The 20,646-nt window shown below is 49.4% G+C and overlaps 2 protein-coding genes and 1 non-coding gene across 4 annotated transcripts in view; 1 reads left to right on the top strand and 2 right to left on the bottom strand.

Annotated features, from left to right (window-relative positions):
- The window catches only part of Hvcn1 (hydrogen voltage gated channel 1), a 28,295-nt gene extending 14,621 nt beyond the window's left edge, over positions 1–13,674 (top strand). The window contains exons 4-8 of the mRNA XM_026386161.2: positions 4,185–4,463; positions 8,536–8,640; positions 11,279–11,510; positions 13,138–13,250; positions 13,577–13,674. Of these exons, the coding sequence (XP_026241946.1) occupies positions 4,185–4,463; positions 8,536–8,640; positions 11,279–11,510; positions 13,138–13,250; positions 13,577–13,642 (795 nt within the window). The 3' untranslated portion in view covers positions 13,643–13,674. The remainder of the gene's footprint in view (positions 1–4,184; positions 4,464–8,535; positions 8,641–11,278; positions 11,511–13,137; positions 13,251–13,576) is intronic.
- Positions 13,675–13,933: 259 nt separating this feature from the next.
- Positions 13,934–20,646, bottom strand: part of Tctn1 (tectonic family member 1) — a 28,445-nt gene continuing 21,732 nt past the window's right edge. For both annotated transcript variants that reach the window (XM_026386159.2, XM_026386160.2), the window contains 6 exons: positions 20,436–20,521; positions 19,698–19,838; positions 18,037–18,199; positions 15,604–15,729; positions 14,790–14,934; positions 13,934–13,998 (listed from right to left, as the gene is read on the bottom strand). In XM_026386159.2, coding sequence (XP_026241944.2) covers positions 14,791–14,934; positions 15,604–15,729; positions 18,037–18,199; positions 19,698–19,838; positions 20,436–20,521 — 660 coding nt within the window. In that variant the 3' untranslated portion in view covers positions 13,934–13,998; position 14,790. The remainder of the gene's footprint in view (positions 13,999–14,789; positions 14,935–15,603; positions 15,730–18,036; positions 18,200–19,697; positions 19,839–20,435; positions 20,522–20,646) is intronic.
- Trnaa-ugc (transfer RNA alanine (anticodon UGC)) lies at positions 18,367–18,440 on the bottom strand. Its single transcript has one exon. It is a non-coding gene; the product is annotated as a tRNA-Ala (tRNA).

Raw genomic sequence — 20,646 nt, 5'->3', positions numbered from 1 at the left:
ATATGTGTATGTGTGTGTGTGTGTGTGTGTGTGTGTGTATGTATTTTTAAAATCTAATCTGGACATTTAAAGCCATGATTTATTCAAAATTTTTTCTTCCTTAATCTCCCTACCATCTCCTTTCATTACAACAGACACCGACATGTTAGATCACTTGATAGTGTCCCTGAGTTTTTGTGGGGTTTTTTTGCCTTTAGCCATTTTTCTTTCCACTTAGTATTTTCTATTACCCTGTCCTTAAGTTTGCTGATCTTTTCTTCTGTAGTATCTTATCAGATGTTAGTCCATCTATTGATTCTTCATTTCATATATGTATTTTTTAGTTCCACAGTCACCATTTGAATCTTTTTCTTAGTTTCCTTTATTGAGATTCTTTGTTCCTTCATTAAACTTTCCTTGAAATCTTTGAATATATTTGTCATGGTAGTCTTTGTTGGCCAGTTCTAATATCTATACCCATTTGAGTCTTTTATTAATTGATTTTTATACTGATTATGGACCACATTTTTCTGCTTCTTTAGCTAATAATTTTTTTGTTGTGTGCTGGACAATATGTACTCTCTGTTGTCAAGTGCATGCTGTTGTCTTCCCCGACAGAGTATTGAGTTTTGTTCTACTAATTAGTTGGGGATCAGCTTAATCTTTTCAAAGCTTGTTTAAAGTTTTGTTGGGATGAATCTAAGGTAGCTCTTACTGTAGACTTATATTTGGCCTATTTCTATGGCCTGCTTTTCTGGAATTTCTACAAATGCTTAGGTGTTCAATAAAATCTACTTTGGGTATTAGAACTCATACATTCCCCCTATCCAGCCCTGTGTTATCAATGGTAGTTGTTCAAGTTCACAACTCCCCAGAAGTTCTCTCCACCCCTGAAAGTAAGGTTTTTTCCTTGCTTCCTGGAGTCTGTTCCATATGTGTGAAGTTTAGGACTCAGCCGAAGTCCTTGGTGATCCTTTCCTGCTCGGCTTCCTTTCCTCTGGTACTCCCTGAAGGAGGGAGACTCAAGTCCTGAAATATAGTTTTTACCTCCACAGTCCAGTAGGTATCTCTACATATAAAGTCAGGGTGATGGGAGGGCTCAAATCACTTGATTTACTCTCAGAGATAATGGTGATTTTTTTTTTTGGGGGGTACTGGGGATTGAACCCAGGGGTGCTTTACTTCAGAACCACATCCCCAGCCCTTATTATTTTTTTGAGACAGGGCCTCACTAAGTTGCTGAAGCTGGCCTCAAACTCTGGTCCTCCTGCCTCAGCCTCCCAAGTCTCTGGGATTACAGGTGTGCCCCACTGTGCCCAGCTAAATTTCATGTCTTATCTAGTTTTATATTTGTTTCTAGCAGGAGGGATAATCTACTACTAATTACTTAAGCATGGCCAGAAGTGGAAATCCCATTCTCTTACATGATTGTGCTCATATTTTTACACATTCCAAAAGCAATATGTAGTCGTAATATTTTCCATGAATTCCAAATTTTCACTTGAAAATTTCATATTATTCCACATCTTCATTCCATGCTGGCCAGGGTTAAAGGTCTACCCACGTTCCTGTATTCCTCCGTCCCTCAGATGAGTGTTTCTGGGTGTTAAGTGCAAAGCATTGTCCTTGGCACTGGGTGTGCAGTTGCACAAGGAAGAAAAGGTCCCTCTCTGTGGAGCCTGGAGTCCAGTGGGGGAGGTGGATAACGAGTGCACAGCGACATCCAACAGCAGAGTGTAGGGAGGGGAAGTGAAGCAGGGGATGGAGATGGGTGGGACTGGGGAGTGACCGGGTCTCAGAAGAGGTGAGGTCTGAGCACATCTGCCCTCAGGGAGGGTGTGAGCCAGGCAGATGTCCAGGAAGGGGGACCCAGTGCAGTGAAGGATCACCTGAGGGCGTTAGGTAGGGGCGGGACATGATCTCATTTAGGTCTTAGAAAGTTCTCTCTGGTTACTATAGAGAAGGGAGGTTGGGAGGCTGCAGGAGGCCACTGCAGTAATGCAAGCAGCAGATTACAGGGAACAATTGGCTTGGGCCAGGGATGTCCTATTTGGAACACAGTTGAAAGGCAGAGCCAGCAGGACCCTGTTGGGTGGGAGAAGAGTCAAGAAGGATGCTCTGTGTTTTTGGCCTAAGGAAGTGGACAAATGAAATGTCATAAACTAAAATGGGGACAGTTTGGTGAAGAATGACTAACTCTGCTTTAGATGTGCTAACTGTGAAGCTGTCACGCAACTAAGGAAGATACTCTGCCTGCCGTTGGCTGGTGAGTCTGGAGTTCGGGTGGGAGATGGGACTGGAGGTGGAATTCAAGCATCATCCAGGTAGAGATGGTTTTTCAAGCCGTGGTGCCGGGTGAGACTTAAAAAGAGCGGTGGGCAGAGCCCAGGCCCTGGGAATTCCAGTACTTAAATATAAGGTCTTCCTTTAAAGGATCCTGCAAGAGAGACTGACACGAGGAGAACTAGGAGATTGTGGCACCCAGAGCCAGGGAAGGAGGGATCTACTGTTGAGGATGCTCAGTTCTTTCTTTTTGACTCCTGCATAGCATTCCATTACATGAACAATGAAGAGACATTTTTCTACCGCCCAGATTTATGGCAATGAATATTTCCAGTGAACGTTCTTGAACATGGTACCAACTTGAGCACATGTGGACAGGTTTCTCTTTGGACACTGGGAAGGGATGGAATCTCTAGATGATTAAGATACAACTTAAGGGGCTGGGGCTGTAGCTCAGTGGTAAAACGCTTGCCTCACATGTGTGAGGCACTGGGTTTGATCCTCAGCACCACATAAAAATAAATAAAGATACCATGTGTTCATCTACAACTAAATAAATATTTGAAAAAAATTTTTAAAGATACAACTTAACTTGCCCAGACAATGCCAATTGCTTCCCCAAATGAAGCTACTGGTGTCCATTCCTAACTTTAGGGTTCAAGAGACCCTGCTGCTTCACACCATCCCCAGCACTGGATATGAGAGATTTTGAAGATTCTTGCTAATCTCAGGAGTGAAAATATGCGTAACTGTTGCTTCCTTTCACATTTTCCTAAGTACTAGTGAGGTTGAGCCTCGCTGGGCCATTTGCATTTTCTCTTACCTGATCTGCCTGTTAATATCACTGCCCAGTCCTCTTCTTTTTGATTTATAAGATTTCTTCTTATATTCCAACTCTAAATCTTCGAGTGTTAAGTATATTGCAAATATTTACTCTCAGTCTGTGGGAAGTCTTAATTTTGCAGGGATGTGTGTTTGTGTGTACACACGTGCATGTCATCTGAAAGCTTTTGGTTTGGATGCAGTTGCATCTATTTTACATTTTGTGTGTTATGTATACAATCTTTTCCTATCCTGAGGCCATGAAGATACCTGTCTGTATTTCTCCTGATACCTTAAGTTTTGTTTTAACATATGCATGTTAATGTTAAGGCATCTGAAATTTATTCTGTGTGTGGCATGAGGTAGGGACTGGATTTTTTTACCCCCAATGGTGAAGTCACATGTCCTAACTTCTCTAATCTGTTCCTACTGGTGTGGATCGCTAACACCTCACCTCCAAGTTCCCACAGGGACATGGGTCTCTTTGGACTCTCTTTCCCTGTTCTACTTGTCATATCACCTATTCTTGTACTCATACCTATGAGTGATATTACTTAGTAAAAATGTTGATCTCTGGTAGGATAAGATGGGTTAAGTAAAGGGATGGAATACCTGCTTTTCTTTGAAGTTCTCCCTCTTTAAACAACTGTCAGTGTAGTTAAAACAGCACTGGATGAAGTCCCTGTCCAGAATGGATCTGTGGCATGGAGGGCGAGTGTACCCCGACTTCTCTGTGAGACTCTGGGTGTTTTACGGGTCGCCCTCATCTCCCCATACCCTGTGCTCACCTCCCGTGAGGTCTGAACTACAGGGCGGCTCTTCCGGGCCTGGGGCTGCTGTGGGTATTTTGTGACTGGGCCGTAGTAGTAGTACCGATTCCACTGGTTCCTGCCGGCCTGACCGCAGGGACAGGTCTGGCGGGGTCTGGGGTTTCCTGTTGCCTCACCCTCACCGACACTGAGCCCCTGGATTCTAAAAATAAAAGCACCAGAAACCACTGAGACCTCGTGTAGCTGTGTTCAGGGTGCTCTGAGCGCTGGGGCCACCTGGGCCTGCTCCCCTCAGCCCTGCCTGAGCTCTGCCTTTGTCCCACCCTCCAGGTCGTCCCCCGCAGGGCCACACGCAGGACTCCTGCCGAGAGGATGAGCAAGTTCCTGAGGCATTTCACCGTGGTCGGGGATGACTACCACACCTGGAACATCAACTACAAGAAATGGGAGAACGAGGAGGAGGAGGAGGAGGAGGAACCGCCGCCCGTGCCAGCCTCAGGCGAGGAGGGTGGCACAGGGGATGCTGAGGCTGCACCCAGGTCGGCGCCCAAGCCTGCCCGCGACTTCAGGAGCATATTGAGGAAGCTCTTCAGCTCCCACAGATTTCAGGTAGGAGGGGCAAAGGCCCAGAGGCCCCAGGTGGGGAAGGGCCTCCTGTGGAAGTCACCAGGCCTGCAGGGAGGGACCTACCTCTGCCACTCCACTGCTCCTTCACAGATGCCCACCACGTGCCAGGAGCCCCAGGCTCACTGGGGTGCCATGGGCCCATCCCATGTTGTCAGGGAGGAAATAATCCTCATCAGCAGCAGGTGAATGGATAAACAAAATGTGGTCTACCTTCTATCCGAACTACAGGCTGAAGTTGAGCCCTGGGCGGGAATGAGGCTCTAACTCATGACACAAGGACCATCCTTAAGGCCAGGGCTCCGGGCCACGAGGTGTACAAAGCCATTGATAGGAAGCATCCAGAACAGGCAGATCCAGGTAGACAGAAAGCAAGTTGGTAGTGCTCAAGTGAGGGGGCAGGAGAGGGGAGTGGCTGCTGGGTGACAGGGGCTGGGTGACAGGAGCTAGTGAGTGGCCAGCTGCTCCTTTGGGACATACCTAACTCTGCCAAGCTGCTCCAATTTAAAAATGATCACTATAGCAATTTTTATACACACAAACACACACACACACACACACACACACACACACACACACACACACACGAGTAAGACGGTAATCATTGGGGGCAGAAAAAAAATTTATCTGCAAATTCAGCAAACAGTCTGCCTGATCTTGAGCAAGGCCGAAAGGGGGCCCTGTCTCCTGGGGCTCGAGAACAACACCCTCAGCCTCTTCTTGTGAAGTGAGGCCAAGAGTGTCTGCCAGGCTTGAAACCATGGCTGCCCTCCCGATGGGACCATGTGGAGGCAGGGAGGCCTGGGCCTCAAAGAAGAGCAGCGGGAACTGAGCTTTGTGGGGTCACAAGGACATTTTGATTTTGAAGGTCAAATGCAGGTTGAGTCTACTCAGCCCCAGAAACCCCACCCTCTGCTCTGAGGGGGGCAGGCTGGTGTCTGGAAGCACATTCTGGGTCCTGGGAGAATGTGGGGGTTCAGAGACGTCAAGGGAGTTCACAGCTCCTTGAAGGTCCAGGTCCCAAGGGAAGCATTTTAGGGACACTGTCGCAGACATCCTCCCTGGACCCTATCCCTCTGGAAGCAGAGAGGCAGGCAGCCCTGGCCTCTGCCATCACCCACCTGTTTTAGAGTAAAACAGAAACAAACGGTTTGGTCTTTATCTGATCCATTCTTGGGTGGCTCACAGAAGGGAAGCCACCCAGCGCCTGCTGCTCCTCAGCTCTGCTCTGTGGCTGTGACGGGAACAGAAACATGGTATTAACTTGTTGGGGTTGAAGTTCCAAACCCTCAATTTCAGGAGCTGAAGGAAGAAGCCAGCTTCCTTCCAGCTGCAAGGGGAGCCCTGGAGCCCTGGACCACCCCCTCAGGATGTTCCCTGCCTCCTGAATGGACCACTGGTCCACTCAGCCTGCTGGGGATCAGGACTCACCCGGAGCCAGGACCTCCACAGACACTATTGGGGAAAAGCCAACTGATAACTGTCACAAAATAAATCAAGATGTTTATTCAGTCATGTGACAGTTATTTAAAGAGCATCTACTGAATACAGCAGTGAACTTATCCCTGCCCTCACTGAAGGGGACCTGAGAGTCTGCAGATAGACAAGAATCACAGGGATAATAAGCCCAGGTAGAAGACCCCTGACAGGGGACAGAAGGGTCTCTGAGAAATCTTGGGAGGCCCAGGGCCTGATGGAGGACTGGAAATCAAAGGAGGTAACATGTCCCCCAACACTGGAGGGCTGAGCAGGAATGAGCCCTGTGGATGGAAGGGGGACGCTTTCTAAGTACAGGGGCCGTTTTTGCCAAGGGCACAAGCAGGGAAAGAGCCAAGTGCCTTGGAGGGGTTGCCAGGAGGCCGTGACTCACATGGTGAGCAGCGACCCTGCAGCAGCAGGAGGGGCGTGGCAGGCAGAGGGTTCTCTACAGGGTTGGGGTGCAAGCTCATCAGATGGGGAGAGGGGCTGTGGTGGGACAGGGTAGCCAGATGGAGTAGGGGACAGGAAATCAGGGGTGTTGCTCTCTGATAGTAGCATGCAAGAAGGTCCTGGAATCCCTTTCTTGGGTGGTTTGAGGTGGCCAAGGTGAGATGACAGCTACTGCTGTCCCTTCTCTCATGGGGTAGCTCACCTAGGAGAGAAGGTGGGTGGACCATGTCTCTGTGGCACCATGGGCGGTGCCCTCAGTGGGGAGCGTTGCTCTTACTCCTGCCTGTGGGCGGGAGAACTCTGCCCTGCACTCTCCTCTGTCCCACGCCACACTCCCCGGTCACCTGGGGGCAGAAGAGGTGGCCAACTCCACTTTCTCAGATTTGAAGCACCAGCTCATGGAGGCTCTACAGCACTGGAAGGTGCTGGTGTGGGGACCTGGGACAGCCACAGGCCTGGCCTGGCCCTGCAGGGGAGGGTTGGGGATTAAGGGCTTCTCCAGATTCTCTGCATTTTTCTCTATGACGTGGCTTCTTCCAGACAGTGCTGCCTGGTGAGCGGCAGATTAAGGGTTCACAGGAGCCAGGATTAGGGTCCAGGCATTATGGTTTTTCTTGGTCTTGAATCTTTCTCTCACTTTTGTTTCTGCTTTTTATAAACTCGGGTGAGATTCATATGAAATCAATCATTTTGAAGTAATTCTGTGGTGTTTTTAGTACAGTCAGTGTTATGTAGCCCACCACTCTCTAGTTCCAGAATGTTCTCCAAAGAGACCCTGTTCTTATTGAGCCATCACTTCCCAGTCTCCCCAAGGCCTTCTGTCTGCGCTGTCCCTCTGGACGAGCCTGTCTGGACACTGTATGGAAGGAGGCATGCGATGCGTGGTCTCCCGTGTCTGGCCCCTTCACGTGGCATGATATAACACGTGCGGCCCTTCATTCCATTTTAGGGCTGAATACTGGATCTTAGGTCTAAATATCTGTGCCTGGCTTTTTTTTTTTAAGACTATAAGAACTCTCAGATCCCGTTGGTTCTAAAATAAAACCAAAGATTAAAAAAAAAAAAAAAAAGAAAGAAAGAAAGAAAAAGAAAATACCCTAGGCTTGAATCTTTACTAAGCTGCTGAATTTGGATGTGTGTGGAAACTTCCTTGCAGAGCCATTTGCCACATCATCAAGACATCATCAGACACTTTACTGCAACAACTAACTACAGGTAGAAATGGCCAAAAAGTTAAACAGTCCCTTCTTCATAGGCCCCAACTTGTTGAATTTCAATGTGAAACTGCCAGTTTACAGCAGATTACGTTTTAGAGGTCAAAATCAACGGATCTAACAGCGTGAGAGGCAAGGCCTGAGTTCTGGAATTTCTGAGGAAAGAGGGGTATCACACAGGGTCCCTTGGGGCTCCCCCACTGCTGCCATTTCCATAGCCACCATGGACTGTCAGAACCCTGTCAATGTACTCCTGCCATTAGTGGCCTCACCAGCAGCATCCCCGCTGCCATCAATGAGATAACCCCTTGCTCTGGCACCCACTGACCCTCTGTAGCAAGTCACAGAGCCCCACTCTGCCACTCAGCTCTTCCCAATTGTCCAGGAAACCCAGCCTGCTCTCCGTCCCCGACAAGCAGGAGCTGGTTTCTGTGTACAGTGGCATCACTGTCACCTGAAGAGTCGGCAGCCCCTGGAGTCCCCCCTTCCAGATCCCAGAGCCCTGAGGCGGGATGTGTCAGATGACTTCTTCAGTATATGTTCTGTGCACCCTGTGGCGACAGCAATCCCCAGAAATAGAAAAATGTAACTTTTAAAAAACGTTTGCCATCTGGGAGGTGGAACTTGGTCTGAGCCAGCGCAGGGAAAAGGTGAAGGAGCAAGGAAGAACCTGGTGTCGTCGAGGGGCAGTGAGTCAGCGGCAGAGAGAGGTTGGGGAGAGAGGTGGTGGGCAGGTGGCAGCTTGTGACTGTGGGGACCTGCCCCTGCAGGCTCCCTCCAGGAAGGTATTGGCAGTGGCTCTCCCTCCTCGGCACCTGTACCTGGTGGTCTCACTGATGTTTCCAGGCAGCTCCTAAGGGTGGGAGGAGGGCCCTGTTTCAGGCTCACACTTTCTGTCCCCCCACTGCCCATAGGTCGTCATCATCTGCCTGGTCATTCTGGACGCTCTCCTGGTGCTCGCTGAGCTCATTTTGGACCTGAAGATCATCCAGCCTGACAAGAACAACTATGTGCCCAAGGTAGCTTGTCCCCGCTCTCTGGGGTGCTCCTGATGTGGGTCACTTCTGTTATCTGCACTGGGGGCAGAGGGGGCGGCTACCACCCCGCTTGGAGCCACAGGGCTTGCTGGGAAGTAGTTTAGGTGTTTTAGTCAATGGCTGGAGAAGAGGCCTGCCTTTCCGAATTTGAGAGAGAAGCATTTAGTACGAGGAGGAAGCTCATTTCACTGAAGCTCGCCAGAGCCAGTCACTGGTTGCAGGCCTATGTAATCAGGGACATGAGGCACACACGTTCCTCTCCCAGGGGCAGGAGTGTCGTTTTCCTCCTGTCTTCTGTTGGTGTTTTCCTGGTCCCTTCAGTGACATCCACTAAAGGCTGAGCCCGACCCAGATGTTCACCCAACAGGCAGTGGAAACACAGGAGGAAATCCAAGCCTCAGAGGCATCTCCCCATGTGCTTTGTGGGGGAAAAATGGAATCCCTATTAAATGCCTATCTTTATAAATAGTAAAAGGGCAGAGGCAACTCTGTTCTGTTGTCACCTATGCCGGCCTGGTCTGCAAGGAAGGAGGAGTACCTTTTTTTTTTTTTAAACATTTATTTTTTGGTTTTAGGTGGAACAATATCTTTATTTTTAAAAAAATTTAAATATTTATTTTTTAGTTTTAGGTGCATACAATATCTTCATTTTATTTTTATGTGGTGCTGAGGATCAAGCCCAGTGCCTCACACGTGCTAAGCGAGCACTCGACCATTTGAGCCACAACCCTAGCCCCCACAATATCTTTTACTTTTATGTGGTGCTTAGGATTGAACCCAGTGCCTCACGCATCCCTGACGAGCGCGCTACCACTGAGCCACATCCCCAGCCCGAGGAGTACCTTCTCTCGCCCACTTTCTGGCTTTTGTTTTTGGGTTTTTTTGATTTTGTTTGTTTTTGTGCCAGGGATTGAAGTCAGGGGCATTGAACCACTGAGCCACATCCCAGCCTTTTAAAAAATATTTTATTTAGAGACAGAGTCTCTCTGAGTTGCCTAGCACCTCGCTTTTGCTGAGGCTGGCTTTGAACTGGAGATTCTCCTGCCTCAGCCTCCCAAGCTGATGGGATCATAAGCGTGCATCACCTTGCTCAGTTCTCCCACTTTCTTAATAGAATCAATAACATATCTGCCATACTGTCTTTTCCCAATGCTTTTTAATTATGAAAAATAGCCAATACGCAATTTCCTTCATCAGTATACATCCACACGGGCACAGGTATTTCTGCCTGGCCATTTGAAAATAAGTCACAGATGTAGCGACACTTCCCCCTTGAACACTTCAGCAGTGTAGGAATAAGGTCTTTCACCTGCAGAACCGTCAGACCCGATTCAGTGGTCAGCAGATATATCATCACCACTTTGAATCTCCTCGCTTGTCCCAAGATGTCCTCTGTAACATAGAGCCAGCGCTCGGCCTTTTCCCCTCCTCATGATACCAAGTTTTTGAATTGTCCAGTCAGTTGTCCTGTAGGCTGTCAGAGGTTCTAGGTTAGTCTGGATAAATCCAGACAAAGAGACCCATTAGTTGGTTCCCTAGAAACAGAGGCTCCGTCAGGAAGTGTTCTCGTGGGACATGTTCTTTATGTGGCGCCTTCAGGAGTGCCACATAAAGTTGGGTCTCCCACTCAGCGATACTCAGCTACATCTTTCAATTTAAGCAGCAAATGCTGTACCATACTACTGTCCAGGGACATGTGTCCCTTTGCAGTTATAAATAGCCTGCCTAGTGATACTTTGGTACGACACAAATGTCCCCTTCCCTAGAGGCATGATCCTTGCCCGAGCAGTGAACACTGAGGGGTACAGAATGTGATTTTCTGGTTCCTTCTCTCCCCCACCCTTAGTAATGGCCACCCTTCCATAACCAGATGCTGTCTTTGAAGCCTGTGTGCCTGCCCCGCCGTGGACCTGAGATTTTAATTTTTTATTCCGTGTATTAGTCAATCTCGGTCAGCCTTTCTGATGTTCAAATTGTCCCAAATTTGGCAGCTGTGAGCCTCTTCAGGCTGACTACTATGTCCTTTTGACATGACGCCCTTAAGCCTGTGCATGTCCTTCCTGGCACACGGAGCCCAGCTCACTTACTATGTCCTCTGCTCCAGAGCCAGAGGTTGTTTCCCTAGTGAGGTGTTCATAACTGAAATCTGGGGACCCTCTTCACTTGCTCCCACCATGGTGGTCTTTCCAGGTGGGCACATGTGGGTGGCTCTACCCAGGCCCTAACAGTGGAGCAGGATGTCTATGGAGTGCCATGAGAACTTGCTGGGTGGTTCCAATGACGCTGACATTGTTCACAGACAAGGCAAAGATCGCAGGTTCTGCGAACCACTGCTGTAAACACCCCATGACATGTCTTGGGCACGCACAAGCTTTGCCCTGGGGTGTGTCCCTAGCGGTGGGGCTGCCAGGCTGCCGGGGGTGGGGGAGTGGACTCTGAATTCTGGCATTGCCCACCTGCCATGCCAGTGACCCTTAGCACAGCACCTGAGCTGGGAGTTCGGTATTTGTCCAGTGAATTCTCCCTCTGGTAACTAGCAGGGGTACTCAAGGTCAGTCTCTGTGACCTGCCCTGTGGCCCATGGCACCATCTCCTGACTGTGGCTCTTCCTCCCCTCCAGGTGTTCCACTACATGAGCATCGCCATCTTGACCTTCTTTATGATGGAGATTTTCTTTAAAATCTTCGTCTTCCGCCTGGAATTCTTTCACCACAAGTTTGAGATCCTGGATGCTGTCGTGGTGGTGGTCTCCTTCATCCTCGACATAGTCCTCCTGTTCCGGGAGCATGACTTTGAGGCTCTGGGCTTGTTGATCCTGCTCCGGCTATGGCGGGTGGCCCGGATCATCAATGGTAGGTACCCAGCACTCTTGGGTTGCAGAGGGCACAGGACAGAGGGTGCCAAGGCCAGCTGTTTAGTCACCCCAGGAGCCTGAGCTCACATACACATAGTCTCCATCACAGTCACTGCCTCCTCCCAGAAGTCCAGAAAAGCATGGGGCAGGATGCGACTTGGCCACTGACTGCCACCTCAGAGGCCAGAGTGAGACCAGAACACCTGCTCTGGGAACCACCTCTCTCCTTCGGGCTGTTTTCATGATTATCAAAAGATATTGGGACTACAACTCAGTTGGCAGAGTGCTTGCCTCGCATGCACAAGGCCCTGGGTCCAATCCCCAGCACCACACACACAAAAAAGGTTCATGGATATCCATGGAACCGGGCATGATGGCACACACCTGTAATCCCAGCAGCTCAGGAGGCTGAGGCAGGAGGAACATGAGTTCAAAGCCAGCCTCAGCAAAAGCGAGGTGTTAAGCAACTCAGTGAGACCCAGTCTCTAAATGAAATACAAACTAGGGCTGGGGATGTGGCTCAGTGGCCCCCAAGTTCAACGGTACCACCCCAAAAGATTGATTCATGGAAAGGGTTAGGCTAAGGCCCAGGGAATCTCTCCAGGCTTTTCCCAGGGCATCTCGGTTCTAAACTGGGTGTCTCCTAAGAGGAGCCTACCCCAGCCAGGCCACCCAGGAGGCACCATCCAGCAGGGATGCAGGAATTGAGCTCTGAGGAGGACACAGCATGTGGTAGCCTCTGAGTGGTGTTGATGACCCACCAGAGACCCAGAGACGGGCTCTGGGAGCTCAAGGAGCCGCTCTGTGCCTGTCTCGAGAAGAGCCCTCTCCCCGCACACCCCGTGCACAGGTGCTCTAGGCCAAGGGATTTTACTTGGAGAGTGACCACAGCTGGCCGGTTGCTTAATGGCCTGCCTGTGTACCTGCCATAGTGGTCACCTTCAGACCTTTTTAAAACAGTCTGCAGCAGAAGGCCTGATAAGCTTGGGCGTAGGTCTACCTCGGAAGCCCTCCAGGTGTCCAGCCAGGGTTTGGAAATCCCTGAACGGATGGGCCATGGTTCAGGGCGCTAAGGGAGGCACAGGCCCTCTGCGTGGAGCCGCTTCCCTTGGTGGCCTGGTGAGTCCTGTATGGCCACAGCCCCCTGAGCTCCAGCAGGACCTGCAGGGAAACTGGCTGCAGCAGATGTGGGCGGGGTGGGAGCGACTGGTCACCAGCAAGTGTAGATTTAGCGTTGAGAGCAAATCCCGGGAAGGACAGAGCCTGGATTCTGTCCAGGGGAAGAGTGGAGGCTTGGTCATCACTGCTTCTGCTGAGGGTTGACCATTAGTGTGGCCAGCCTGGGGCTCCTATGGCATGTCGGCACCCACTGCCATGGACCAGGGCCACTGTCCTGGACAGGTTCAAGGAGCTTCATGGTTATGGCTATTTTAAAAGAGCTCTCAGCCACATGAGCCGAGGAGACACCACACACCTGGAGGCTCCCAAGGGAACACCCGGCCCTCCTAGTTCGGAGACCACTCTGTGATGACTGCCACTGTCATTCTTCCCAACTCTATACACGTAGAAATCACTTCCCCACCCCCCAGTGGTTAAACTAGAATCCCGTGACTCCCCATTTTCAGGGATAATCATCTCCGTCAAGACACGTTCAGAACGGCAGCTCTTAAGGTTAAAACAGATGAATATTCAGCTGGTCGCCAAAATCCAACACCTTGAATTTAGCTGCTCTGAGAAGGTAAGACCTGGGGACAACATCCACTTGCAGTTCCCACCTCGGCATGGTGCTTCTGCTCCTGGGGAGCCTGGGCCGGGGGCACCCTTCCCTCGCGTGTTCCCATCCTTTCAGATTCGGCTCGGCCACCCCTGCCCTGAGCCACCCGCCTGCTGCTGTCACTGCTGCAGCTTGGGGACCCCCCTGACTCTGGCAGTCGCCTCAGTAGCCTGAATTCCACAAGGAGTGTAGCTCCCATTCGTATCTGTGTCCCTGGGCCTGGGGCTCACTGGCTCTTTGTCACATCCCTACAGAGGCTCAGAAAGTCCCTCTGTCTGCTTTTGCAACAGGAACAAGAAATTGAAAGACTCAACAAGCTCCTGAGGCAGCACGGGCTTCTCGGCGAGGTGAATTAGACTCCCCCAGCCCGGCCCCAGAGAGGACCCTGCCTCCCTGGGCTGGCCGTGCCCAAGAGTGACCACCTTGCCGGGTCACGTGGTGAGGGGGCTTGGGTCAGTGCCTCGCCCATGGGTCCCACCAGGGCTGTGTTGGACGCAACCACCGGAGGCCGTTCTTCCTCGGTATGATCCAAGAGTTGCCACCCTGCCACGCACAGCAGCCGGATCAGACTGTTTCCTCATGTAGGACACTGCACTCTTGGCTTAAATATGACACGCTGGATGATGACTAATTGTATATAAAATTTATTCCCATCTCATGTACAGTTTTCAAATTTCACGTGATTATACTGGGACTGGCACATCCTTTCACTCTGAAAGAAAAAGAAAAGCAGCCGCCTTAGCCTCCAGCCCGTCTGAGAAAGGCCCCTTTTATTCCCACGCCGTTCTAAAGTCTTCTGCTGTCACCATGGGGATGTCATTCCAGGTACCCAGGACCCTCCTCTGCAGTATCCAGCGTTCTGCCACCTGACAGCACCGTTCTCAATGACCTACAATTAACGTATAGAATAACCTCTCCCCTGAGCCGCCTCCCTGCCCTGCCCGCCCCGGGGCCTCCCACGCAGCCCACCAGCTGGAGAGCCAGCTCCAGCAGGGCCTGGTGCAGGGTGGCAATTAGACCCAAGGCTGCCCTGTAATTCACATGATCTCTTAAGAGTCCCTCGTGAGGCTCTGCACCCGACTTGCATGATTTTATACAGTATTTTGCTATTTTTGTACTTAGCTCAATAGGACTTGAAAGAAAACCTAAGCTAGAAACAATGAACATTTTAAAAATAACTCTCATTAAAGCAGGGCTGGATGAACTGGAGAGATCCCCGAGTGGGCTGCTGCAAGGGCTGTTTTTTCCACAGCCCCGGCCCCCAAGACCACTTCCATCTATGACCAACTCTAAATCCAAACCAAGCAGAATGAAACTTCCAGAAGGGGACAAGAAAGCTGGAGGCTGGCCCGGGGCAGCGAGTTGGTGCGGGGGCAACACCAAGGCGTGGGAAGCGTGAGGAAGTAGGACGCCTCTGAGGGACTTGCGGCCCCACGTGCACTTGTTCCAGAGGAGAAGACCTCAGACCGAGGTGGGGCTCGGTTTCCTCCAGGGACCACTTACGTCAAGCAAATGGGAAGAAGAAGTTAAAGGGCAGCCTGGCGTTGATGGCAGGCCGCGCTCTGAAGCCCGGCTCTGCAGGTGCAGACACAGCCGCAAAAGTAACCGCAGTGGAAATGAGAACCGTCCTTTCATTTCCGGCGCTGGTCTGTAATAAAGAGACAGAAGCAAGACCCCCCTCCAGTGTGTGGCCAGGACAAAACGAGACCTCTTTCCTCCTCTTCCTCACGCCATGACTCCTGTCAGTTCATGAAGATGACAGTTCACTGGGGTCCCTCGGCCACTGCCTCGGCTGACAGGCAGCGTTTACCCCGGCTGTCCTCACCTGACACACCACGATCAACAATCCATTTTCATGAGGGTTTTAAAGATTAAATCTAGGGGCTGGGGTTGTGGCTCAAGTGGTAGCACACTCGCCTGGCATGCATGAGGCACTGGGTTCGATCCTCAGCACCACAGAAAAATAAAGATATTATGTCCACCTTAAAAATAATTATATATAAAAAAAGATTAAATCTAAACAAGACTGTTAATGTAAATAAAACCTTTGTCAGTGGGTTTCTCCCTCTAAGTAAATAACCACAGCAAAATTGTTTTAACAATCCAGATTGTTTAAAAGCTAATCTCTTTTTACCAACTAATAAATGTTACCTGTCATACTTGAGTTTTGTCTGGATTTGTCTTAAACTCTCTTCTGTTGTGTCCTGCTTTGCAGGGCTGGGCATCACAGCCAGGGCCTCCCGCAGGCTAGGCAAGGGCTCTACCACTGAGCTACACCCCAGACCCAACCTGCACCTTTAAACTCCATCAGGCCTACCTCAGGAAAGGAGGAGGAGATGAGATTTGCAGTTACGTTGACTATTCTGGCCTGTGGGTTCAGGAGGGACCCGTACTTAGTCCACTTCACCTCTATAACCAAAGCCACTGGAAGCTGGCAGGAATCCTGCAAAACATAGCTCCATTAATCAATCTGAATATTACACAACTCCAAGTCAAACTTAATCTGCAGTTCAGAGTTTTAATTACAAAATGTCCCACATATTACAAAATGTTCTGAACAAGAGAATGAATAGACTCTAGAACTTCAGATAAAAACAGCTTTGAACACATATTATTAAAGTACTCCATGCTCCAAAAATAGCGTAACACCTCGCATCACCTCTGCATCCCTGCTGGTTCTGGAGAGGCCGGCAGTGCTGGGAGTTGTGGCCATCTTGCTCCTCAGTAGTGGGACATTCAGGGACTTAAGGGCATCTATATCTACCTCAGAATGTGGGAGAGAAACTAGTCAGAGGAGAGGAGGAAGGGGGAGACCATGAAGCTCCATTGCACAGCATGTTAAATGCACCTAGAGGCTACTTGGGAGACTATGGCAGGCGGATCAAGAGTTCAAGGCCAGCCTGGACAACTTAGCGAAGGCCTGTCTCAAAATAAAAAGGGCTGGGAGAGCTAAGGAAATGTGAGACTTATTCTTATTTACTTAACTCTATCATTAGCAATTAAGATGTGACATTGGGTACCCAGGCAGTGTGTGTTGTCAAAGATATTAGCAACACATCTTCTGCACTGAGAGCATGGGGGCCACAGTCCAGATGCCCTGGCTGCCTCTGCCCCAGGACCTTTGCTTGGTCAGCCCCAAGAGAAAAAGGGGCAAGTGGGCCTGCCAGACCTTTCTCCTGCCTTTAAAGTCTTTTCAGTTGGCAAATCTGATAACTATGGAAGCTGCCTGAGGGGTAGATGGGGATCCCACTGTTGTGCCATTTTCCTGTGTGTTGGAGATTTTTCCATGATAAAAACATATTTCTAACTGCATCTCTCAGGGCGTGGAGAGCTACAAGCCTGCTGAATTTGGTACCTGCTGTAAGTCCTGAATGGAATTCCTTAGCTTGGAATTGTCTTTTAGAAACCCTGCCGTCCTCACTGACATTCTGCTCTGAGGAGATGCTGCAGCAGCCGCCACTGGTGTGAACCAAGCTTGGCAGGGACCCCAGCTCCTTCCACTTGTTTTCCTGCTTAGTTGGTACAAATGTGCCCCAGCCCAGCTGAAGGCTCAGGACCCACACAGCCCCAGGCAGGGCTGCTTCCCCATGCATGGCTGCCTCTGCTCCCAGCCAGGGTCTTCCCGCTGGAGGGGCAGTAATAACTGGGTGTCTAGACCCAGCACCAAGAAGCCAGGAGCGATTTGCAGGGTTCACTAGGCAGCTGAGCTAGCCAAGGCTGAGCAGCTGAGCAGCTGAGCAGCAGGCACAAGTGATCCTGGGTCTCTGCTGAGGGAGGGTGGGGTCAGAGCTGTGAGCCTCCTCACCCCATTATGCCCATGCTATAAATATGCAAAGCGGATAATGAGAGGCCTGAAGAAATCGTGACAAGAAATAGCTGGGCAATTAGGGCAGAAGATGGGGAGCACGCCTCCATGATGCACGGCCCACACTTTGCTAAGACAAAAGAAAACAGTGGGTGGAAGAGTCACATGTGACCAGGAACCTATTTGTAGGATGTCAACTTCCATTAAACTCCTTGGGGAACTTTGGAATTGAAAGCACTCCTGTGGGCTGCCTCTATAAACCAGGGAACATGGATGGGACAGCTTTGAGGACGGAGGAAGGCTGAGACGGTCCCCATTCTGGGGAGGGCACGTGCAGTACCCACAATAATGGTACAGGTCAATCGTCCCTTATCTAAAATGCTTGGGACCCGAAGTGGTTTTTTTTGTTTTTTGTTTTTCAGATTTTGGTATATCTGCATGTGCCCGAGTGAGATTTCTTGGTGACAAGGCCCAAGCCCAAATGTGAATTTGTTTCATATACACATAGATAGACTGGAGCTGACTTCCCCCCCTCCCTACCTCCCTATCAGTACTTTGCTGGGTTGAACTCTACCCCTGGCCTACACCTCCTTTAAATTGCCTTTTACTTTAAGACAGGGACTCCATAAACTGCTGAGACTAGCCTAGAACTTGTTCTCCTCCTGTCTCCACCTCCCTAGTCACCGGGATCACAGGCATGTGTCACCATGTCTGGCAATTAGTGTGTAGGCTTCTGACTGTGACCATCACATGAGGCCAGGTGTGGAATTTGCCACTTGCATAGTAACATTGGTATTCAAAATGTTTCAGATTTTGGAGCACTTAGAATTTCTGAGTTTGGGATCAGAGATGCTCCACCTGGAGTAATAAGATGGTGACTGTCAAGGTTTCAGTTTTTTTAAAAAAGGGACTGCAAGCAGACAGACTTCAACTCCTCCCCTTTACCTTCACGTTGGACGACAGGGTGGCGAAGTGGACGGGCACCCAGTCCAGCGCATCCTGGGCCTGGGAATTTCCAAATGGGGCCACATAATCTGGGAAGCCCTGGCCCTTCAGCAGGTCCTTGACCTTCCGTGCCACTAACCGACATGGGAGGGCGCTGGTCAGTCTTTGGGAAGGGAAGGAAAAAGAGGCAACAGTCATCCACCAATTTTTAAAAGCTTCACTTTTTTTTTTTCTTTATCACTTTTGTTTTCTGATTCAGGAGTTCCTCTTGCTTTTTTCTTTCTTTCTTCTTCTTTTTTTTTTTTTTTTTTTTTTTTGTGTGTGTGTGTGTGTGTGGTACTGGGGATTGAACCCAGGGCCTTGTGCATGCAAGGCAAGCGCTCTACCAACTGAGCTATATCCCCAGCCCCAAAAGCTTCAATGATACACATCCCTCTACAGTTTATTTTCTCACTTCCCAGAGGGAGATAATTGGACAGAAGCCAAAGTGTCCCTAACTTTGCAGAATCCTGGCCATGGAGACACTCCAAAACCACGTTTCTCAAATTGTGTTACAATTCTCTGTATGGGAAGGGTGCTATGGCCAAAAGTTGAGGACACATTGCCTCCCTATGTTCCCCTGTCCCTTCTGAAGCACACTGGCATATGAAAGCCTCTGAGAAGTCCTATAGGAAAGAATCACAGTTTTAACTATATTATGGTATTTCCCAAACTTACTAAATCATAGACCTATGCCTTCGGACATCTTACAGAATAGTATTCCATGGACCCCCTTTGAGAAATCTAGTCTAAGGGGATCAGAACAATGTAAATGGTGAATGGGAGCCTATCCAGAATAATGACAAAATGACCCTGAGGAGATTCGGCAGGTGTGTGGGTGGTGGGGCAGGGGGCGAAGGGAAAAGAGCCAAGCCTCCTTCTTCCAGAGGGAGGATGCAATAAAAAAATTTAGAAAGCGCCCCCCCCCAAAATCAATAAATACATTATGTGCAGATTATTTAAAGATCTGGAGGTGGATTCCCAAAAACCCAGCTAGAAGGGTTGAACAGGATTGCATCTGGGATGGAGCAAATGAGGGTAGGAACTGCTGGTTTGGGGCTGGGGTTGCGGCTCAGTGGCCAAGTGCTTGCCTAGCACGTGTGAGGCACTGGGTTCGATTCTCAGCACCACATAGAAATAAACAAAATAAAGGTCTATTGACAACTAAAAAATATACATTAAAAAAAAGAACCGCTGGTTTTATAACAAGTTGTACAGAGCTGATTGACATTTCATATGATGTACATATATTTGATAATAAAAAGATAAATTAAAAAGAGATCACATTCAGCCTTCCTTTCACTGTTTTTCTTGTGCTGTACACACTAAAATTCAGAAACATGGGAAGGACTAACGAGAGAACATTTTTGCTCTGAACTCAGGTGCATCTGACCTTGAACATGAAACACACAAAACTTTGCAATTTTTAGTCTGCCATATTTGGTAAGAAAAATGGTTGTGATCATTTTGCTACTATTCATTAATAATGATAATAAACTATGATGGCTTTCATATGCGCTCATCTGCTGAGGCAGAGGTGTGCTTAAAATGGGGAAGAGTGGGAATGTTCTGTTTTCTGATCAACACAAACAAGTTCAAAGAGAAACAGGTCACTCTCTCACCGTAGCTTGCAGCCAGACTGCATGTTGTAGCCAAACAACACTGGGGTCCGGGTCCCCTCGACAGCTAAGCAGTCCTGCTCAGCCGAGCTGCGGAGGATCGTGAGTTGTCCATATCTATTTGTTGTCTGAATGATCCTGGACATTCACAGACAGTTAAGGGACAGTCGCCTGGTGCTAGAGCATCCTGGTTTCCCGTCAGTCGGAAGATGGTGTCCCTGTGACAAGGGACGTGAGAGTTTCCCAAACCCCCTTCTCTAGGCTGCGGGGATGTTGACAGTTATTTCCCAGGAAGGGGTGAAATAGTTATAACTGTGTTCCTCAGGAAAAATAAATCCTCAGAAACTGCCCTTCAAAATTAACTCCAAATTTTCAAAATCATTAAGCTTGTTTAGGAGCCTCTGTTTAAATGTAAAATTAAATGCATCCAAACATCAACTTTTCCATCTGAAGATTTCAGTTTCAAAACACCAGCACTTCTCCAAGCCCTGCTGTCTCCACTCAGCCCCTCTGGCTGTACATCCAGAAAGAGAGACAGAGAGTCAGACAGACTGACCGACCTACCTACTGACCGACAGACAGACTGACAGACTGACAGACACACATGCACGCACACAGGGCTGTCCTGAGGAACCTCTGGCCCTGCCAGGTCTCTCCTACCACAGGACCTCAGTAGTAAAGAAGAGCATGGCCCAGGCATGTGGACAGGGACATCAACCCCCACAGGAGCAAAAAGGATATCCCTTCTGAGGCTGAAACCCAGCAGCTACCGGGAGCCCCACAACATAACCAGGGTTTCCACTGAGAGGAACCGGCTTTGTATCTTGCTGAAAGACAATGAAGAAATGCCCCCAGATGATCCTCATTTTAATAAGGAAACAACAGGGGGAAAATGAAATGCCTTTCATAATTGCCAACCAATTAAAGAATTTCTCCCCCTACTCAGAACTAT

This window comes from Urocitellus parryii, chromosome 3 (genome assembly GCF_045843805.1).
Source record: "Urocitellus parryii isolate mUroPar1 chromosome 3, mUroPar1.hap1, whole genome shotgun sequence".
NCBI lineage: Eukaryota > Metazoa > Chordata > Mammalia > Rodentia > Sciuridae > Urocitellus > Urocitellus parryii.
This window is presented reverse-complemented; position numbering and strand designations above follow the sequence as displayed.